General features: G+C 42.2%; 1 protein-coding gene across 3 annotated transcripts in view; it reads left to right on the plus strand.

Moving 5' to 3' along the window:
* The window catches only part of TNS2 (tensin 2), a 271,078-nt gene extending 263,578 nt beyond the window's left edge, over positions 1 to 7,500 (plus strand). For all 3 annotated transcript variants that reach the window (XM_073613552.1, XM_073613554.1, XM_073613553.1), the window contains exons 26-29: positions 1,061 to 1,226; positions 1,319 to 1,387; positions 1,475 to 1,504; positions 4,115 to 7,500. In XM_073613552.1, the coding sequence (XP_073469653.1) occupies positions 1,061 to 1,226; positions 1,319 to 1,387; positions 1,475 to 1,504; positions 4,115 to 4,256 (407 nt within the window). In that variant the 3' untranslated portion in view covers positions 4,257 to 7,500. The remainder of the gene's footprint in view (positions 1 to 1,060; positions 1,227 to 1,318; positions 1,388 to 1,474; positions 1,505 to 4,114) is intronic.
* The last annotated feature ends 9,773 nt before the right edge of the window (positions 7,501 to 17,273 follow it).

Genomic DNA, 17,273 nt, shown 5'->3' on the forward strand with positions numbered 1-17,273 from the left:
GCCATCTCAGGCTCTCAGCAGCTCAATGGGAGGCTGAGATGGGTGTCAGTCCAGGCACCTGGCGGATCCAGACTTTATTGTCATGATGATGCGGTGCCTGGACTGATTCCTGTGACTTTTCAGCTTTTTTCGGATTTCAGCCCGCTTTCTGCTAAAAACGGGTCACAGGAGTGCAAAACGAATTGCACTCCTGTGATCCATACGAGAAGCTGGACTTTCCTTTAAGGCAATGATGGAAAATAATGGTGGCCACCCAAAATATTGACACTTTGGGCCCAATTTGGACATTTTCACTTAGGGGTGTACTCACTTTTGTTGCCAGCGGTTTAGACATGAATGGCAGTGTGTTGAGTTATTTTGAGGGGACAGCAAATTTACACTGTTATACAAGCTGTACACTCACTACTTTACATTGTAGCAAAGTGTCATTTCTTCAGTGTTAAATAGTTACATAGTAGGTGAGGTTGAAAAAAGACACAAGTCCAACCTATGATTGTCACGTGAAAAGATATAATAAAAGGGGTGTACTCACTTTTGTTAGATACTGTAGCTGGCACATAATAGTCTGTGATCTCTTGCCTCTGACTCCCTCCCACCCTTTTTTTCTCTCTCTTCTTTCCCTTTTCTTCTCTCTCTTTTTCTCCTTTTATTTTTTTTAGCTCTGTCCAAAAATTGGAAATTTTTGGAAAGGAATAGAATACGAATTCTGGCTTTTTGCAGGCAGACAAGGTCTCTGCCATTGTCTTATGTGATTTTTTATCCCACCAATTTTCTATTACTAATTTATATCCTCACATGCATAATAATGATCACCCTTGATGATTGGGTGATGCATTGTGCATTATTGTTGTGTACGCAATTTAGTTTGAGTTGTGCGTGAGAGATTCTGTTCTGCATACTTTGTATTGCCTTAAATACAGAATAATAATAATAATAAAAAAGGTAAGTAATGTAATTGTTTCAGGGTGGAGCAGGTCACAATCCTATTGCCATAAAATGAAATTAAAAGTGGCCAACACATTGATCTCTGTGTAACGTGTGTGTGTTTCTCTCCCTCTAGCCTGCAGTGTCCTCTATCTTGGCTCTGTGGATACTGAATCTTTGACAGGTCCCCAGGCCATTTCTAAGGCCTCCACTGCCATCCTGACCCCACCAAGATCTAGTGCAACGAATGTTCATTTCAAGGTGTCTGACCAGGGTATCACATTGACTGACAGCCAGCGCAAGTGAGTATCAGCTAGTGGCTGCCTTCCACTACACGGTGCGCCTTCCAGCTCCTTACAGTACTGTTACACTACAATGTGTTTGTATATTACAGGGTCTTCTTCAGAAGGCATTATCCTATATGCAGTGTAACATACTGTAGTGCGGACCCACAGGATCGCAGGTATGACTTTTCTGCTTCTGAACTCCCTGACTACATGTCCCACAGCAGAACATATTCCTTATTACAGGGTTTTTTTTTCTTTTGCAGGTGGACCAATCCAGACAGGACAACTTCCAAGTAAATATAAATTGACTAGAAAATGTCATTGCAAACCTGCACCGGGTTCCAGTAGTAGTAATCAGTATTTGCATTTTGAGATTACTGTTCTGTATTTGTTAGTTTTTGTTGTAGGTTTATTGTAAAATTAAAAAAGAAAATAGGCATAAATAGAGGACTGGTAGACACTCTAGAGAATAAACTGTGACACACAGACACTTCCCGGGGCAATATATACAAGTTGGCATATTATAAACCATAATTCATACCCCCCCCCCTTCCAATAAGAAAAATAAAAAACACCTTAAGCACTAATCGCCCTTGCCATGATCCAGCAATGCAATCCTTGCTCTTATCTGGTGAACCCAGGTAGTCAAGAAAAATCAAATTGCCTTGGGTTCACAGGAGAATCCATAATGCATTAAATCCATATTATCCCTGGTGCCCAGTCTGCGACTCTTTAGCATTCACTGTGCGACCCTCAGAGATCCTTGCAGACAGTAGTCTGTGTTTCAGTGCTTTGTGAACCGAGCGCAGTAAAAATAATCCTTATGCCCCGTGCACACGAACGGAATGTCTGACAGAAAAAGTCAGACGGGAGCTTTTCATTGTATATTCCGATCGTGTGTAGGCCTCATCGGACTTCTTACGTCGAAAATTCTGACAGACCTAGAAAGAGAATATTTTCTAAAAATTTCAGACAGAACCAATTCCTATTGGGAAAACCTCTCGTCTGTATGCTGTTCCGACGTACCAAAAACAACGCATGCTCTGAAGCAAGTATGAGACAGAAGCTATTGGCTACTGGCTATTGAGTTTCCTTTTTCTAATCCCATCAAACGTGTTGTACGTCACCGCGTTCTTGACGGTCGGACTTTGGTGTGATTGTGTGTACGCAAGACATTTTCAGCGGAATTCCGGAAAACCGGTAGTGTGTACAGGGCATGAGACTGGCCTGACTTAAATTTTTTGTGCTGTTCACCCCTTTTTATGTTATGATATTTTAGAATGTTATAAACTATGTGGCCAAAAGTTTGTGGACATCTAATCATCAAACATATCTTTTTCAAAAACCAGGGGCATTAATATGGAGTTGGCTGCCCCTTTGTGGCTATAACAGCCTCCTACCCTTCTCAGAAGGCTTTCCAGAAGTTTTTGGAGTATGCTGGTGGGAATTTGTACACATAAACCCAAAAAAGTATTTGTGAGGTTAGATAAAGATATTGGAGGAGAAGACCTGCTCACAATTAGCTTTCAGATTCATTACAAAGGTGTTAAACTCTGTCTTTGTACAGTCATGCTGGAACAGAAAATGGCCTTTCTAAACTTGTATTTGGCTCTATTCACACTAATGCATTTTATGATGCATTTTTCAGAAATGCAGGGAATTTTTTTAACATGAGTTCCTATGGAACACATTCATATCAATGTATTTTTGTGCCTCTGCATTTTTGGAAAGGGTCTGGGACTTTTTTTCCCGCAAAATGCAGCGTTTTGAATGTAATAGACTTCAATGAACCTGCATCCAAAATGCAAGCACCGCGTTTTTACCGCAATGTTGACGCAATTTGTGTTTTGCGATTTTGAATTTTTTTTAACTGTACATTCACTGTATATAATTTAAAATATGGGAGGGGTGCTTTGGGGCAGGGGGGCATCTTGCCCCCATGTTGATGGGGACAAGGGCCTCCCATCAACCCTGGCCGGTGGTTGTCGGGGTCTGCGGGGGGCTTTAACAAGGGGCCCCCCAGATCACATAAGGGTCTGGTATGGATTTTGGGGGGGACCCCACACCATTTTAAAAAAAAAATGGCGTGGGGGGGGGGTCTCCTCTGAATCCATACTAGACCCAAGGGCCTGGTATGGACCTGGGGGGGAACTATTTGTTTTTAGCCAGCAATTCTTTTTTTTTACATTCAGCTGTCAGCGGGGAAGCCCGCTGTCAGCTGATGACTCATCGGTTGTTAAGGACGTGGTGGCTGGCTTCCCAGCCTGCTCCTTAGTAACCAGCTATATACAGTGTAAAAAAAAACGCAAATCGCGGTAAAAACGCGTGTCAAAAAACACTGCAGAATTCACATGCATAGATGTGAATCGAGCCTTAAGGTTTGAAATGCAGTTGTTTAAAATGTCCTAGTGATTTATACTGTAGCATTAAATGTACCCTTCACTGGAAAAACCTGATCTCAATCATTTGGTGGGTTGTCAACATTCTTTTGGTCATATAGCTAAGTGTAATGGGCATGTCTACACAAACTTTTGGACATATAGGGGTTGATTTTTTTTTTTTTTTTATCAGTGCTTAACTGAACAAGCTGAGCACCAGATTCTGTGCTCCAGTTTTAGTAAATCTCCCTCCTCCCTTTAGTAAAACTCCCCATATATCTCTAAAATTAACTATATCTTTACAGGGAAAGTAATGGTAATGATATAGTCAACTCACCCAACATGTACATTTATCTTCTTTGATCTCAGATTCCAGTAGTGAGAGTTTTCCTGCAGTAGCGACTCTCACAAAGCCCTACTGGAGGTGTCTCTCTTGTTAGAATCTTCATTGATTGATTTCATTACTCGACTTGATCTGATTCTGTTGGCCATTAAAAGCATTAAAAGTTTTTTGTTTATTTTCAGGGTGTTTGGCTTTGTGGCTCGGAAATCGGGGACTGCTGCAGAGAACGTCTGTCACCTCTTTGCTGAACTGGACCCAGAACAGCCGGCATCAGCTATTGTAAACTTTATTACCAAAGTCATGCTGGGCACACAGAAGAGATAGAGAGAAGCATGAGTTAACCAGGAAGTCGGGGACAAGGTCTCACTATGTACCGAAATCCAGTGGGTGGAATGTTATAGACAATCAAATAGTGCTGATCCCTCTCTACCTCCCAGATAAAGCTTCACTCTGCCTCCCTGCCCTACACAAAGGACAAAAGATGAGGATTGTTGCATCAATAGGAGATAGTTTACGTTTTGACTATTCGGCTGACATGCAATGTAGTCTGATCTCTTTTTAACTTTTAAATGTGGTTGCTCGTAGCATTTTGGATTACTCCAGGTGACAAAAAAAATCCAAATGTGAACTGGATGCAAATGAGTTGCTGCATTTTCTGGGCAGTTTAAAGTCACTTTTAACATGTGTTTCCCAGCCAGATTCAGCAGGAAACTGACAATGTATTTGGGTAGGAATGCAGAATCTTGTCATAGGATTCTGTGCTGTCATGCTCCAGTGTATGTGGAGAAGTCTGCAAGCTCACTCCTAGCTCCATTCAGAAGATGAGCTTACCAGGGCTACAAGGGCCTAGCTAGAGGGGTAGCCTGCTGTATATTCTACAGGTGGCCTGTGTGCTCTGAGACATCTTCCATTCATGATTTTCACATTTTAATGTAAACATGACTCCCCATAACTCTATTAGCATATATAGACTCAAGTAGAATCTGGGCTGCTAAGGGAAGAATGTCTTTGTACAACAGTTAAGACAAATGCATTGGATCTACATTTACTGGAAAAGGCTTTTGTGTGATCAGAAATGGATTTCAGTCTGTGTACCCTAAAGCTCAAAATCACGTCTGTGTGTATGTCTACATATACAGTTGTGCTCATAAGTTTACATACCCTGGCAGAATTTATAATTTCTTGGCTATTTTTCAGAGAATATGAATGATAACACAAAAACATTTCTTTCACTCATGGTTAGTGTTTGGCTGAAGCCATTTATTATCAGTCAACTGTGTTTACTCTTTTTAAATCATAATGACAACAGAAACTACCCAAATTACCCTGATCAAAAGTTTACATACCCTGGTGATTTTGGCCTGATAACATGCACACAAGTTGACACAAAGGGGTTTGAATGGTTATTAAAGGTAACCATCCTCACCTGTGATCTGTTTGCTTGTAATTAGTGTGTGTGTATAAAAGGTCAGTGTGTTTCTGGACTCCTGACAGACCCTTGCATCTTTCATCCAGTTCTGCACTGACGTTTCTGGATTCTGAGTCATGGGGAAAGCAAAAGAATTGTCAAAGGAACTGCAGGAAAAGGTAGTTGAACTGTATAAAACAGGAAAGGGATATAAAAAGATATCCAAGGAATTGAGAATGCCAATCAGCAGTGTTCAAACGCTAATCAAGACGTGGAAAATTAGGGGTTCTGTTGAAACCAAACCGCGGTCAGGTGTACCAACTATAATTTCAGTGACAACTGCCAGGAAAATTGTTCGGGATGCAAAAAAAAAGCCACAAATAACTTCAGGTGAATACAGGACTCTCTGAAAACATGTGGTGTGGCTGTTTCAAGATGCATAATAAGAAGGCACTTGAAGAAAGATGGGCTGCATGGTCGAGTTGCCAGAAGAAAGTCATTACTACTCAAATGCCACAAAGTATCCCACTTATAATACGCCAAACAGCACAGAGACAAGCCTCAAACCTTCTGGCACAAAGTCATTTGGAGTGATGAGACCAAAATTGATCTTTTTGGCCACAACCATAAACGCTACATTTGGAGAGGAACCAACAAGGCCTATGATGAAAGGTACACCATTCCTACTGTGAAACACAGAGGTGGACCGCTGATGTTTTGGGGAAATGTGAGCTATAAAAGCACAGAAAATTTGGTCAACATTTATGGCAGGATGAATGCAATAGGTTATCAAAAAATACTGGAGGAACATTTGCATTCATCAGCCAGGAAGCTGCGCATGGGACGTACTTAGACATAGTTACATAGTTACATAGTAGGGGAGGTTGAAAAAAGACACAAGTCCAACCCATGTGTGTGATTATGTGTCAGTATTGCATTGTATATCCCTGTATGTTGTGGTCATTCAGGTGCTTATCTAATAGTTTCTTGAAGCTATCAATGCTCCCCGCTGAGACCACCGCCTGTGGAAGGGAATTCCACATCCTTGCCGCTCTTACAGTAAAGAACCCTCTACGTAGTTTAAGATTAAACCTCTTTTCTTCTAATTTTAATGAGTGGCCACGAGTCTTGGTAAACTCTCTTCTGCGAAAAAGTTTTATCCCTATTGAGGGGTCACCAGTCCGGTATTTGTAAATTGAAATCATATCCCCTCTCAAGCGTCTCTTCTCCAGAGAGAATAAGTTCAGTGCTCGCAACCTTTCCTCATAACTAATATCCTCCAGACCCTTTATTAGCTTTGTTGCCCTTCTTTGTACTCGCTCCATTTCCAGTACATCCTTCCTGAGGACTGGTGCCCAGAACTGGACCGCATACTCTAGGTGCGGCCGGACCAGAGTCTTGTAGAGCGGGAGAATTATCGTTTTATCTCTGGAGTTGATCCCCCTTTTAATGCATGCCAATATTCTGTTTGCTTTGTTAGCAGCAGCTTGGCATTGCCTGCCATTGCTGAGCCTATCATCTACTAGGACCCCCAGGTCCTTTTCCATCCTAGATTCCCCCAGAGGTTCTCCCCCCAGTGTATAGATTGCATTCATATTTTTGCCACCCAAATGCATTATTTTACATTTTTCTACATTGAACCTCATTTGCCATGTAGTCGCCCACCCCATTAATTTGTTCAGGTCTTTTTGCAAGTTTTCCACATCCTGCGGAGAAGTTATTGCCCTGCTTAGCTTATTATCGTCTGCAAATACAGAGATTGAACTGTTTATCCCATCCTCCAGGTCGTTTATGAACAAATTAAACATTCCAACATGACAATGATCCAAAACACAAGGCCAAGTCGAACCGTCATTGGCTACAGCAGAATAAAGTGAAGGTTCTGGAGTGGCCATCTCAGTCTCCTGACCTAACTATCCATGAGCCACTCTGGGGAGATCTCAAACGTGCAGTTCATGCAAGACAGCCCAAGAATTTTCAGGAACTGGAGGCTTTTTGCCAAGAGGAATGGGCAGCTTTACCATCTGAGAAGATAAAGAGCCTCATCCACAAATACTACAAAAGACTTCAAGCTGTCATTGATGTTAAAGGGGGCAAAATACGGTATTAAGAACTGGGGTATGTAATCTTTTGATCAGGGTCATTTGGGTAGTTTCTGTTGTCATTATAATTTAAAAAGAGTAAACACAGTTGAATGATATTAAATGGCTTCAGCCAATCACTAACCATGAGTGAACGAAAAGTTTTTGTGTTTTTTATATTCTCTGAAAAATGGCCAAGAAATCATAAATTCTCCCAGGGTATGTAAACTTATGAGCACAACTGTATATGACATTGATCTCTCTGCCGGCACTGTGAAAGTTATGGCAGAGCCAATAAGGTGAGTTCTTTCCTATCTTCCCGCTGGCACACAGAGCAATAATGCTAATGCAATTGCGGCGATTAGGATGTGCCCAGGCACATCCGGCACACCTATGGTTGAAATTGGGCCCTGCTGCATTCAAGCTTCTTTGTTATACATTACATGGCTAGAACTGGATACAATAGATAGAAAACCACTGATAACTATCCTTTAGTCTTCCACAGTTAAAAATCAGGCCAGCAGCAAACAAACTGGGAAAGTGGCATCAACACTGGTGGGCAGAATCACGCACAGTCTGTGCTCCAGTAGAGTGCAAAGGGCATTGATGATTTGTAAAGCATAATTACCCTTAGTTACTATTCATATGTCCTTTTACTGGATTTATCAAATTGGCAATAGGTCTGTTATAGCGGGGAAGTTGCCAAACAGAAAGCTACATACAGCTCTCAGTGATTGACATCGGAACGTTAGGTGGACAGATCATAAGAAAGTGGAACTCAGAAGGTGACTTAGAGATGTTGTGTTTGGAGAAAACTGAACATTGTAATTCAGAGAAAGAATTACATCAAGAAAAACAAGATTTGGAGCTATATTGTAATGCCAGGACATCCTTTAGCCTGGCTGGGAATAGTATAGCAGAGAACCATTCATAAGCTGAATGTTACTGAAATGAAGATAAAACAATAAGAAAATACCTTGTCTAAGATGAGCTAGATCTGTATACCAGGTCCATATTTACCATAATGACACTCATGGGGCAGTGCCTGGAGCAGCAGGTTTACCGGGGCACCATTAAGTCACAACAGTTACACAATGTGATAACATTTAGGTTAGTTTGTTTCTGTAATTTGGCCATTGCTGGGCATTTGTGGTTAAGGTCAGCAAGAGAACCGTCATAGAAAGTGATGTCAAGAGGAGTCAGAAGACTCTTTTTAGTTAGAAAACATATCTGTTTGTTTTGTTTGGTGGTCAGTAGCTCTGCGCATAAAGCAGACCAAGCCGCCTCCATTAGCACATTTTATCATTTGTTTTTAGTAAAGTGATCCCATGACACATGGGTCGGAATGTGTCGGGTGAGCCTGGGGCAGCGTGATACAGCCCTGATAATCGCAGGATGAAAGGTCTAATTTTGTCACCATAAACAGTGATTTGCTTAAATGGCCTAGTTCACACCTATGCAGGTTGTGATTGATGCATTTTCGGGGGGTGTTTTGCATTTTTTCACATGTGTTTTTGACACCTTTTTTAAAGCACTTTTGGTGCATTTTGAGATCTTGGGAGGTGTATGCTGTCTTGCATAAGAAACCAGCAAAAACGCACTACGTTTTTAAACGTTTCCACTGCAGTCTATGGAACCAAAAACGCAACTTGCTGCAGGAAAAAAAGTCCCTGACCTTTTTAAAAAAACACACCTGTGGAAAACGCACAGATGGGAACGTGACCTATAGGAAACCATGTTAAATATACTGTAGTGCATTTCTGCAAAACTGAAAACACACTGAAAAACGCATAGGTGTGAACTAGGCCTAAGGGAGTGAAGACATTTTTTATAGACTGCAGGGAAAGTGTAGTATGCTTTTAGTGAGCTGGTATTTTAGTATTTTAAGTTATTGGTGTAATGTTCACTTTAATGCATTTACATTTTTATACTGTTTGTAATATCTTTTTATTGTTGCGTTAGAGACAGCAGATTCATAGATGTTTGCCTCTTTTCCTGTCAGTTTTCTATGGTATTAGATAATATATCTCCATTACATATGGAATTATTTGATTGCTATAAGTAGAATTTGCACCGAGATAGAGACGGTAAGACACAACCACTATGCAGCACAAACATTTCTACTCTTGTGTATAGGTATAGTGTTTTTTTTTTTTTTAACATTAACACACATTAATACTTTTATTTCAATTCAAGCTGATCACTTATATATCTAAATAGAAATTGGAGATACCTAAAGAACATAGATCTAGGGAGATAGAACTCAGTCTGGATATGCTGGAAGGACTTCAGTAGGCCCATCTGTCATAACTACTGTGTGACAGATGGGCAATTTCAGCTTTTTCCCTGTAAGGCTGGATTCACATACAGTATGTGCGGCCGCAGTTCCCAGCATAGGGTATGGTGCGTCTATGTTCACCAGTTCAGGTGCGAATCTTTGCCTGAATTCACACCTGAACCGGACCCAAACACAAGACCCTTTTGGAATGTGGACCACAGCCGTCCCGGACTTGTGTGACCCAGCTCCATTGCGAGCTGGGAACACTCGCATGTCATGCGAATTGGATGTGGATAACCCTACATCCAATTCGCACATGTGTGAACCCCACCCTAGTCTGATATTATGTCAACCAATTCTGTTTATTATTCCACAATTGGGGTATACTCAATAAAGCCATGATATTTATGGATTGTTTTTATTTTTTGATGGAGCCAAATCTTATGGTACAGGTTAAGGGTTGAGTGATGTTTATGTTTTAGCTCTGAACTCCTAAGATAAAATATCAGCTTGTGCATGAACAAGAGGATGTTAGTCTGGATATCTTGGCTTCCAAATTTTGCTGTCCTTTTAAAAATGGATTGTTCCTTATTTTGGTTTGATGTTTAGACCTTTACAAAGATACTGTTTACCTTCCTGAAGTGTAACAACATACATAACTTTTCATGCTGGTATTATGGACAAATAGTGGAGGACAAAAGCATCAGTGGGTATAACCAATGATTTTTGTGGTCCTTATAACCAGGGGTGTGTCCCCATATCCTTTGTTTCCCAGAACATTAGAAGTTATGACCAGTGTCCCCTATAGTAATCACCACGATTAAAAAAAAAAAAACCTAATAGAAGAGACTAGAAGTGTTTAAGCCCTTTTGTATATGGGTGTCAATAGGGACCCCCAACAGTCCTCATACATGCCAGGCATTATCAGGTACTGCAGTTCATAGAGTATACCAAACCAAGTATTTGCATTGCTTGTAACTAAAGATATTACAAGGCTTTGTGGATGCAGTGCAATAAAATACATCAAATCACGTTAATGGATTGCTAGAAGAAAAACATTCTGTTTGGTTGCTAGGGGTGAGTTTGCTTTACTGACTGCTGTATTATAGTGGCCAGAAATGGCTGCATGGCAGTGGCCCATCTTGGTGCTTAGCCATCAATTTAAATGCTGGCAAATATCACTGGTTTTAGCAATACTTCAATTTTCTTATTTTTATCTTTCTGAACTTGTTTCTTTACACTTTTTTTAATCTGCTATGTCTCTGCAGAAATGGTAATGTATAAATGAGCAGAGATCTGTATAAACATCCGTGAACGAATGTTTCCATATTACATGTGACATTCCAGGTAGTATTCACGAGTAGCTAAATGATTGTCTCATAGCAGTGTAATCTGCTTATTGCAGTATGTAGAGTGTGTAGTGATATCATTGCTTGTAAAATGAATTGCAGCATTCTTATCCATCGGTGATCACACCCACAAAATGGCAGCTTCCATGTGTGCACTTTTAGAGTAACTATACTAATCCTCCACTCTTTGGAGTAACTACCAATGTGGCTGGAGCATTCTCTGTACCAGATGCAGGGCATTATAGAGTGAACTTACGGTTGGTAAATTCACATAATACAACTTCTCTTTTGAATAATTTTAAAGTGATTGCAAGGGGTATTTTTTTTTTTTTTTAAATATGTTCTATAATTACCTGCAATGGTTTTGTACAGAGCAGCCCTGATCCTTCTCTTCCTAGTTCCCTTGTCAGCGCTCCTGCACTTTTCGATGTGCCACCCATAGGAAGCCGCTTCCTATTGCGACACACCTGCGAGCTTGATCTCAAACCTCTCTGCCTGCCACCATAGACACAGACAGCGAGGCTCCACTCCAGCACAGGAGCCAGTGGCTCTTGCTGCTATCAATCTGCCCTGTGAGGAGGGAGAGCATGAAAAGAGCCATTGCTCTCAGGCACAATGCTGGATTGAGATCAGGCAAGTATAAGGGGGGCCACACACAGGTTTTTTGTCTTAATGCAGAAAAAGCATTAAGGTAATAAAAAAAAAAAAAAAAAACCTGCTTCCTTTAGAACCACTTAAAAGACTTATACCATCTTTTGCACTATGTTACCCCCACATTTAGGGTGTGACATAATGCAAAATGCCCAAATGGACTAATTGCTCCCAGAACCGTCAATATGTACTTGTAACATTGTTTCGTTATTGGCTTTATCAGAAGAGGTCATAGGCCTGTCTAATGATTTTGTGCTTTCCATAAACCCACCCTGACACCATACTGAACATTAAAGACACTTTTAGGCGGATATGGAAGATATCTCACAGCTTTTGGTTTGCAAGTTATAAAACAAATGTGCCAAGGATGTGCTGGAGCTTTATACAGAGAAATATATTCATTATTTATAATATATACATAGCATATGTAATATATATGTAATAAACTTGCCAGAGGCAAGAGCTTTTGTAATGTTATTATAGGGAAAGAAAATTTAAATTTTCTATGCAAGCTTGATAAATATTTTATCAAATGTCTATATCTTATGTAAAAAAAAATATCAGTAAAAGCAACCTGTAATAAATACTTTCACTCAGCCTTGTCAATTATTTCCAGCCGACCCAAAAATGTGGAAATGTTTACTAAGGCCCCATACACACTATTAGATTTTCGGCAGACTTTTGTCTTTAGATTTACCAAAACCATGTAGTGCAATGGCCTGCCGATTGCATACAAATTGAAACTCTTATGCCGCGTACACACGGTCGGACTTTTCGTCTACAAAAGTCCGACAGCCTGTCCGACAGACTTCCGGCGGACTTTCGGCGGACTTGCAGCAGACTTTCTAACGAACGGACTTGCCTACACACGACCACACAAAAGTCCGACGGATTCGTACGTGATGACGTACACCGGACTAAAATAAGGAAGTTCATAGCCAGTAGCCAATAGCTGCCCTAGCATGGGTTTTTGTCCGTCGGACTAGCACACAGACGAGCGGATTTCGGGGTCCGTCGTAGTTACGACGTAAAGATTTGAAGCATGTTTCAAATCTAAAGTCCGTCGGATTTGAGGCTGAAAAAGTCTGCTGAAAGTCCGGAGAAGCCCACACACGATCGGATTACCAGCCAGCTTTAGTCCGTCGGCGTCCGTTGGACTTTTGTAGACGAAAAGTCCGACCGTGTGTACGCGGCATTAAGGTTTGACCTGATATTATAGGTTCTGGTAAATCTGAAGACAAAAACCTGCAGAAAATCTAATAGTGTCTATGGGGTCTTAAGCCTCGTACACACAGTACGATTGTTGGCCAACCGAGCGTCTGATTTTTGTCAAAAGGGCATGTGCCAGGATCTTGTCTCGCATACTAACGGTAAACAATTGTCGTGCAACAAACACAAACGTAGCGACATACTATGAGGAATTTCAGCTCTTGAACGCCACCCTTTGGGACCCCTTCTGCTAATTTCGTGTTTGGTGAGCATTGATTCCGAGCATGCGTGTTTGTACTTTCGACTTTTGTGTGATGGATTTGTGTACTGACCATATGAAAATCTGACATCAAACCGTTGTCCGCCAAAAATTTACTAGCCTGTCATCCAATTTGTTGGTGGAAAATTGGACAATTGTCAAAAGGAACGTACTAACGGTAAGATTTTAGGACAACAGTCTGCCAACAATCGTACTGTGTGTACGAGGCTTTAGGCTACATTCACACCATGACATTCTGGATCACAGGCAGAATCACTACAAAACGTGGGACACGCTTGCAATACACATTACTTTCAATGGCACCGAAACCGCGGCATGATTTTGCCACGATTGTCACCCGACAAATCGTGGTATGCGGTGCTGGAACTTCTTTTGGGTGACCCCTACAATTTTACCGTAATTCGTCAGGCACCCAAGCGCCTCCCGCGTTTTGCAGCGATTCCGCCCGCGATCCGGAATGCCACTATGTGAACGGAGCCATCAGCTTCCGGGTTTTTTTTTTTCAAAGCTTAATTGAACAAGCTGAAGTTAGAAACTGATTAGCTACCATGCACAGCTGCACCAGATTTTGCACTCTCCAGTTGTAGTAAATTAACTAGTGGTGCACCGAAATTTCGGCTGCCGAAAATAGTGTTTTTGTCATTTGGCCGAATAACAAAAACGGCCGAATGACAAAAACAGCCGACACCAAAAAGGGGGCATGGTCCGCCCTGAGTGCCGCCCATTGCAGGAGTGTCCCTCCCTCCTGCTCTCCTTGTGTTAGCAGGGGCACTAGTGTGGGCACACCCACCCAGGGGCGGGCTGACCGTCACCTGCTTCCCTCCCTGCTCAGAAAAACCCTGTCCTCAGCCCGCCCAATCTACCATCCTAGCATCTGTGTCCGGCTGCGGCTCCTCCCCTGTGGTTGCCTAGCAACGGCACACTGTAGACGGAGAAGGTACTATGGTGTAACGGTGTCCAAGGAGGAGGGAAAAAAAGAGCATGGAAGGGAAGAAGTAGAAGGTGGCAGAGGAGAGGACCAGAGGGCAGCCCGTCACCGAGGAGAACAAGGAGTTCTACAAACTCCAGATCTGGGACCTCGAGGGCTTCCTGGAGAGGTGATGGTGGAGGGGGCTACAGGTCTCAGCATGCTCTGACTTGAAGAGGAGCAGCAAATTTAAGGTAGCACTAGTACTCCCAGCATGCCATGGCAGAGTAAAAGTAATTTTTTTCATGAAAGTGCATCAAACTCCTGCATACCACCTCCTTGATGCGCCTTCATAAAACATGCATACTGATCTAATGGTAGCAAGTCTAAAAACGTGCATAGAAAATGTGACAGGGAAAAGAACGCACCACACTCATGTTCCGGCCAAAGTCATGTTTGTGCATTTTCCTCCACCTTTAATTGAAACTGGGATCTGTTTGCTAAATTCTGTGTATGTGCTTTTGGTGATCTATGCTGCCTTCAAATTCTTTACCTCTGTCCATATCACAGTGATGTTTATTTTACTTTCTTATTGTCTATACCTAAATTATGAGCAGTTCCTATCTTTACAGCTCTGACCTTTCTGCTCTCTTGCTGTGTCTTGTAGTGAGCCTTGGTGTGAGAAGTTCATTCTGTTAGCCATGTGTCCCTCCTATGCAATCCTGACTAATTAATTGGCAATACCCCCACCCAAACTCAGCAATTTAGACCTTACCTGGGGACGCAGAGGCTGGGATTGCATTGGCAACGATCATCTTGGATAAAGTATTCATATTGGATTAAGTATTACACTTACGCTCAGCACTTCAGCGAATGCACAAAGCGAAAATCCACAACAGACTTCTGCAGAACACTAAGCAGACCCGATTCTCCATCAAACTTTTTCATCTCTCATCACTCTGTATCATGCATTCCCTACTTTTCCTTCTCACAGTTGCATCCTCTCTCCTTAAATTCTCACTCCTTCACCCGTCTTCTCCACCCCACAGCTTATATATATCACCCTCACTCCTGTCTTCACCTTATTACTGCACTTATCAGCTACTGCTAATTCTGAACCCATATACCAATAAAACCTGCAGGCCACTGGGACGTGTCCCCCCATATAAGTCACACTCCCATATCACCTCTCACACCCTTCTGCTTCTCCTAACTTCTGGAGATATTTCCCCAAATCCTGCACCGCCATCATTTACCTTCGGCCAACATACCCAGCACCCCCCATCCTCTGATAGCAGCCGCAATCCACACAATCTCATTTCTATTCATCTTCAGCCTAGAATCAGCCTCCCCTTCTCCTGTGCCCTTTGGAATGCCCACTCTGTTTGTAATAAACTCACCACCGTCCATGACCTATTTATCACAAACTCCCTGAACCTACTTGCAATTACTGAGACCTGGATTCAAGAATCTGACCTTCCTTCTCCTGCTTCTCTCTCCTATAGTGACCTCCTGTGGACTCACTTTCCCGGGGCTAGTGGACGGAAAGGATGTGGTGTTGGAATCCTATCCCCTCAAAGCACTTTTCGTGTTCTTCATCCACCCCCCTATCTTCATTTGAAGCTCACTGTATTCGTCTATTTTCTCCAATTTCATTGAGAATTGCTGTGATCTATTGGCCCAATATCAAAACTTCCTTGACGACTTCTCTGCCTGGCTACCCTACTTTCTTTCTTCTGAAATTCCAACAATCATTCTTGGTGACTTCAACATCCCTGTTAATCTTAACACTCCCGATACGTCTAAGCTGCTGAGCCTAACCTCCTCTTTTGACCACTCTGTTGGCAACTGCCTTGACTTCATATTCTCCTACCTATGCACTCCGCACAACCTCTCCAATATTCCTTTTCCTCTCTCTGATCACCACCTTATTAGTTTCACGCTCTCCTTGTCTGCCTCCTCCTTGCCTTCCAACTACCAAACTATTACCCGTAGAAACCTTCGCCATCTTCACCCTTCTTTTTTCTGCTACAGATTGTCTCTACAACAAAATCTCATCCTTGTCCTGCCAAAACTTGGCCACTTCTGTCTACAATATTTCACTGTCATCCACCCTGGATACCTTCACCCCCTTCACTACACACAGAATCAGGCCCTGACCGCTACAACCCTGGCAGATAGACTTAGAAGCCTTTTTTTTAAGGCATCTGGTATTGTCTAAGTCACAGCAAGATTTCAGCCAATATAAATCTGCCCTCCAAAAATACCATTCCTGCCTCCACACTGCCAAACAGACCTACTTTATCTCTCATTAACACCCTCTCACGCAGTCCCCGTCAACTCTTTTCTACCTTTACCACTCTACTTCGCCCTCCATTACCCCCACCCACTAACTTACTCACTGCCCAGGAGATTGCTAATCACTTCAAAAATAAGATTGAGACAATTCGTCTCGAGATCTCCGCTCTAGATATCTCCCTCACTTTACACTCCTTGTCCTCCTGCACAATACTTCCCTCTTTTAACCCAGCTACTATAGAGGAAGTCACTAAACTTTTTTCTAATGCCCACCTAACCTCCTGACCCCTGGACCCTGTTCCTTTTCAAATAATACAGTCACCGTCTGGCTCAATCCTACACTCCTTAACTCAGATCTTCAACCTCTCCCTCTCTACTGGAATCTTCCCCAACCCTCTAAAACATGCGCTAGTCACTCCCATACCAAAAAAGGCCTCAGTAGACCCCACCAATCTGAACAACCTAAGACCCATCTCTTTACTCCCTTTTGCCTCCAAACTCCTTGAACGTTTAGTCTACAATCGATTGAGCGACCACCTCATTGAGAATAACCTTCTTGATCCCCTTCAGTCTGGATTTCGCCCACAGCACTCCACAGAAACTGCCCTCCTTAAACTCACAAATGACTTACTAACAGCCAAAACCAACAGTCATTATTCCATACACTTACTCTTGGACCTTTCTGCTGCCTTTGATACAGTTGACCACCCCCTGCTCCTCAAACATCTCAATTTGCTTGGTCTCCATGGCTGCACTTTCCTTTGGTTCGAATCTTACCTATCTCATCGCACCTTCAGTGTCACTTACAACTCCACTTCCTCTTCTCCAACTCCTGTCAGACTGTCCCCTAATCTATCCATCTTTAGGCGATCCCTGAAAA

This window comes from Aquarana catesbeiana, linkage group LG02 (assembly GCF_042186555.1).
Source record: "Aquarana catesbeiana isolate 2022-GZ linkage group LG02, ASM4218655v1, whole genome shotgun sequence".
Classification (NCBI taxonomy): domain Eukaryota; kingdom Metazoa; phylum Chordata; class Amphibia; order Anura; family Ranidae; genus Aquarana; species Aquarana catesbeiana.